The following is a 5,433-nucleotide window of genomic DNA, read 5'->3' as shown; positions in this document are numbered from 1 at the left end:
GAAATGCTGAATAGAACAAGTGTTGACTTTACCGTGTTAATGCTGAATACAACAAGTGTTGACTTTACCGTGTTAATGCTGAATACAACAAGTGTTGACTTTACCGTGTTAATGCTGAAAACAACAAGTGTTGACTTTACCGTGTTAATGCTGAAAACAACAAGTGTTGACTTTACCGTGTTAATGCTGAAAACAACAAGTGTTGACTTTACCGTGTTAATGCTGAATACAACAAGTGTTGACTTTACCGTGTTAATGCTGAAAACAACAAGTGTTGACTTTACCGTGTTAATGCTGAAAACAACAAGTGTTGACTTTACCGTGTTAATGCTGAAAACAACAAGTGTTGACTTTACCGTGAAATGCTGAATACAACAAGTGTTGACTTTACCGTGTTAATGCTGAATACAACAAGTGTTGACTTTACCGTGTTAATGCTGAAAACAACAAGTGTTGACTTTACCGTGTTAATGCTGAAAACAACAAGTGTTGACTTTACCGTGTTAATGCTGAAAACAACAAGTGTTGACTTTACCGTGTTAATGCTGAAAACAACAAGTGTTGACTTTACCGTGAAATGCTGAATACAACAAGTGTAGACTTTACCGTGTTAATGCTGAAAACAACAAGTGTTGACTTTACCGTGTTAATGCTGAATACAACAAGTGTTGACTTTACCGTGTTAATGCTGAAAACAACAAGTGTTGACTTTACCGTGTTAATGCTGAAAACAACAAGTGTTGACTTTACCGTGTTAATGCTGAAAACAACAAGTGTTGACTTTACCGTGAAATGCTGAATACAACAAGTGTAGACTTTACCGTGAAATGCTGAATACAACAAGTGTAGACTTTACCGTGAAATGCTTTACTGACCAGCCCTTCACCAACAGTGCAGTTCAAGAAAAATAAAATATTTACCAAGAAGGCTAAAATAAAAAGTAACACAATGAGAATAACAATAACGAGGCTACATACAGGAGGGGATCAGTACAGAGTCAATGTTGGGGGTACAGGCTAGTTGAGTCAGTGTTGGGGGTTATATACAGGGGGTACCGGTACCGAGTCAGTGTTGGGGGTACAGGCTAGTTGAGTCAGTGTTGGGGGTTATATACAGGGGGTACCGGTACCGAGTTAGTGTGGAGGGCTATATACAGGGGGCACCAGTACCGAGTCAGTGTGGGGGCTATATACAGGGGGCACCGGTACCGAGTCAGTGTGGGGGCTATATACAGGGGGCACCGGTACCGAGTCAGTGTGGAGGGTATTTACAGGGGGTACCGGTACCGAGTCAGTGTGGAGGGCTATATACAGGGGGCACACTTCCGTGGAAGTTGGCAGACATGATCCTCACACAGAGAAAGTGGAAGAAGGCAGACATTATCCTCACACAGAGAGAGTGGAAGAAGGCACACATTATCCTCACACAGAGAGAGTGGAAGAAGGGAGACATTATCCTCACACAGATAGTGGCAGAAGGCTGACATTATCCTCACACAGAGAGAGTGGAAGAAGGCAAACATTATCCTCACACAGAGAGAGTGGAAGAAGGCAGCAGGTGCAGGTCGGGATGAAATCTTACCATTGTAAAGGCAGTATAAGAGGTCAACGTGTGGTTTACAACAGCAAGGTAGAGTTCAGTACCTGGTCTCTGCCTCATCAGAACTAAATACACGACATTAACTGTTGAGTCCGTTACTGTCCCTTCTCCCCCAACCCCCTGATCCTCTGTAGGCTTTCAAACTCTCTCCCTTTCTCTTTCAAAGTCTCTCTCTTTCTCTCTCTCTCTCTCTCTCTCTCTCAATTCAATTCAATTCAAGGGCTTTATTGGCATGGGAAACATATGTTAACATTGCCAAATCAAGTGAGATAGATAATATATAAAGTGAATATATAAAGTGAAATAAACAATAAAAATTAACAGTAAACATTACACATACAGAAGTTTCAAAACAATAAAGACATTACAAATGTCATAATATATATATATATATACAGTGTTTTTACAATGTACAAATGGTTAAAGGACTCTCTCTCTCTCGGTATCTCTCTCTCTCTCTCTCTCTCTCTTTCTCTCTCTCTCTCTCTCTCTTTCTCTCTCTCTCTCTCTCTCTCTCTCTCTCTCTCTCTCTCTCTCTCTCTTTCTCTCTCTCTCTCTCTCTCTCTCTCTCTCTCTCTCTCTCTCTCTCTGTCTCTCTCTCTCTCTCTCTCTCTTTCTCTCTCGCTCTCTCTCTCTCTCTCTCTCTCTCTCTCTCTCTCTCTCTCTCTCTCTCTGTCTCTCTCTCTCTCTCTCGGTATCTCTCTCTGTCTCTCTCTCTCTCTCTCTCTTTCTCTCTCTCTCTCTCTCTCTCTCTCTCTCTCTCTCTCTCTCTCTCGTTATAGACCACCCACTGAGACAGCGTCTGACAGCTCCTCACAGGTAACCTTTCCTCCCGCTAGTGATGGGAAAGAAGTTAAAGAGATGTGTAACTGGGACAATGGAAAGTTAGATTAAAATGTTCCTTGTTGAAAGTGATCTGAGGACAAGGGTAGAGCGATATATCACTTATGTAAAGATCTAACAGCTGACATGTCTAGGTTAAAACATTTTCTTATAATAATATGATATAATAATATATAATATCATATAAAATATTCTTACCCTCAGCACTTTACTGTTAAGATTGTTTTGTATTGAGACATAAAACCACGTTATGAAACAAATATACATTTATCTACATATTATGCCAGTCAGAATTGGTTTTACTGCCCAAAAGTATGAGTATTTCTGTGTTTATTAGCATTCATAAATGCTGTCATTGTTCATGTCTATTCTTCCATTCATTATTTGACAACATGATATGACACATATTCACTATAAATACAGTGGAAGTGATCAGTTACACTTAATACATAACAGTATCAGCTGCCAAAGAGCTCCTTATAATGAGAAGCTAACTATTGGAAGCTTGTGTGTCTCCTTATAAAATAAAGACACATCTCAGCTTTGCTCTGGGGACTGGTTTTAAACGGCTAATGCTTAATTGTGTACAGTGGGTGCTTTTGCATTTCCTTCCCGTTCCTCGATTCTTACCTGAGCTCGATGGAGCATGAACAAACAGGTACCAGGCTATAACCATTTCTTTCCCGTTCCTCGATTCTTACCTGAGCTCGATGGAGCATGAACAAACAGGTACCAGGCTATAACCATTTCCTTCACGTTGCTCGATTCTTACCTGAGCTCGATGGAGCATGAACAAACAGCTACCAGGCTATAACCATTTCCTTCACGTTCCTTGATTCTTGCCTGAGCTCGATGGAGCATGAACAAACAGGTACCAGGCTACAACCATTTCCTTCACGTTCCTTGATTCTTACCTGAGCTCGATGATAGAGCATGAACAAACAGGTACCAGGCTATAACCATTTCCTTCACGTTCCTTGATTCTTACCTGAGCTCGATGATAGAGCATGAACAAACAGGTACCAGGCTATAACCATTTCCTTCACGTTCCTTGATTCTTACCTGAGCTCGATAGAGCATGAACAAACAGGTACCAGGCTATAACAATTTCCTTCACGTTCCTCCGTCTTTTACCCTTCTACTGTTTCACTGTTAAAATGGAATTGTGATCAAAGAGCTGTACCATCGTGTCCCGACGTTAGTCACACATCACTGACACCCTCTAGCTTATAAAGACTAGAAAGGAATCGGGCGGAGCGAGGGATAAGACAAAGGAAGAAAGGAGAGGGAAGAGAGAGAAGAGAGGGAAGTCAATATATTCCAGGATCATATTTTTATTGTGTATCACAGGCTTCTCTCTTGAAGCATTTCACTTTGAGAGTCAGCACAGGCCACCAGGGGAATGTTACTACAGAGAACCATGTGGAGGGGAGGGGGAGGAGGGGAGGGGGAGGAGGGGAATAGGGGAGAGGGAGGGGGAGGAGGGGAGAGGGAGGGAAGGGGGAGGAGGGGAGAGGGAGGAGGGAAGGGGGAGGAGGGAAGGGGGGGGAAGGGGGAGGGGAGAGGGAGGAGGGGAGAGGGAGGGGGAGGAGGGGAGGAGGGGAGAGGGAGGGGGAGGAGGGGAGAGGGAGGGAAGGGGGAGGAGGGGAGAGGGAGGGAAGGGGGAGGAGGGAAGGGGGAGGAGGGGAGGGGGAGGGAAGGGGGAGGAGGGAAGGCGGGGGATGGGGGAGGGGAGAGGGAGGAGGGGAGAGGGAGGGAAGGGGGAGGAGGGAAGGGGGAGGAGGGGAGAGGTAGAGCCGAGATGGAGGGGGGGTGGGGGTTAGAGCCGAGAAGGAGGAGGGGGGGTGGGGGTGGAGCTGAGAAGGAGGAGGGGGGGTGGAGAGGTAGAGCCGAGATGGAGGGGGGGTGGGGGTTAGAGCCGAGAAGGAGGAGGGGGGGTGGGGGTGGAGCTGAGAAGGAGGAGGGGGGGTGGAGAGGTAGAGCCGAGATGGTGGAGGATGTCTGTCTGTTTTGACACTACTAAATTACAAACACAATACATCTCATAATGTTTCATTGTTACAAAACACAAGACGTGCCAAATGTGGATGATATCAGCTATACCACTGCTTCCTTACAGTCTCAGTCCTGATTTAAATGTGGATGATATCAGCTATACCACTGCTACCTTACAGTCTCAGTCCTGATTTAAATGTGGATGATATCAGCTATACCACTGCTTCCTTACAGTCTCAGTCCTGATTTAAATGTGGATGATATCAGCTATACCACTGCTACCTTACAGTCTCAGTCCTGATTTAAATGTGGATGATATCAGCTATACCACTGCTACCTTACGGTCTCAGTCCTGATTTAAATGTGGATGATATCAGCTATACCACTGCTACCTTACAGTGTCAGTCCTGATTTAAATGTAGATGATATCAGCTATACCACTGCTACCTTACAGTGTCAGTCCTGATTTAAATGTAGATGATATCAGCTATACCACTGCTACCTTACAGTGTCAGTCCTGATTTAAATGTGGATGATATCAGCTATACCACTGCTACCTTTACAGTCTCAGTCCTGATTTAAATGTGGATGATATCAGCTATACCACTGCTACCTTACGGTCTCAGTCCTGATTTAAATGTGGATGATATCAGCTATACCACTGCTACCTTACAGTGTCAGTCCTGATTTAAATGTAGATGATATCAGCTATACCACTGCTACCTTTACAGTCTCAGTCCTGATTTAAATGTGGATGATATCAGCTATACCACTGCTACCTTTACAGTCTCAGTCCTGATTTAAATGTGGATGATATCAGCTATACCACTGCTACCTTTACAGTCTCAGTCCTGATTTAAATGTGGATGATATCAGCTATACCACTGCTACCTTACGGTCTCAGTCCTGATTTAAATGTGGATGATATCAGCTATACCACTGCTACCTTACAGTGTCAGTCCTGATTTAAATGTAGATGATATCAGCTATACCACT

General features: G+C 44.0%; 1 protein-coding gene across 1 annotated transcript in view; it reads right to left on the bottom strand.

The window, feature by feature from the left end:
* Window positions 1-1,380, bottom strand: part of LOC118944029 (proline-rich extensin-like protein EPR1) — an 11,876-nt gene extending 10,496 nt beyond the window's left edge. Inside the window, exon 1 of the mRNA XM_036961504.1 lies at window positions 1,312-1,380. Coding sequence (XP_036817399.1) covers window positions 1,312-1,380 — 69 coding nt within the window. The remainder of the gene's footprint in view (window positions 1-1,311) is intronic.
* Between the last annotated feature and the right edge of the window lie 4,053 nt (window positions 1,381-5,433).

The sequence above is a fragment of the Oncorhynchus mykiss genome, chromosome 2 (assembly GCF_013265735.2).
Source record: "Oncorhynchus mykiss isolate Arlee chromosome 2, USDA_OmykA_1.1, whole genome shotgun sequence".
Lineage (NCBI taxonomy): Eukaryota > Metazoa > Chordata > Actinopteri > Salmoniformes > Salmonidae > Oncorhynchus > Oncorhynchus mykiss.
The sequence above is the reverse complement of the archived record's forward strand: the minus strand, read 5'-3'. Positions and strand labels throughout refer to the sequence as shown.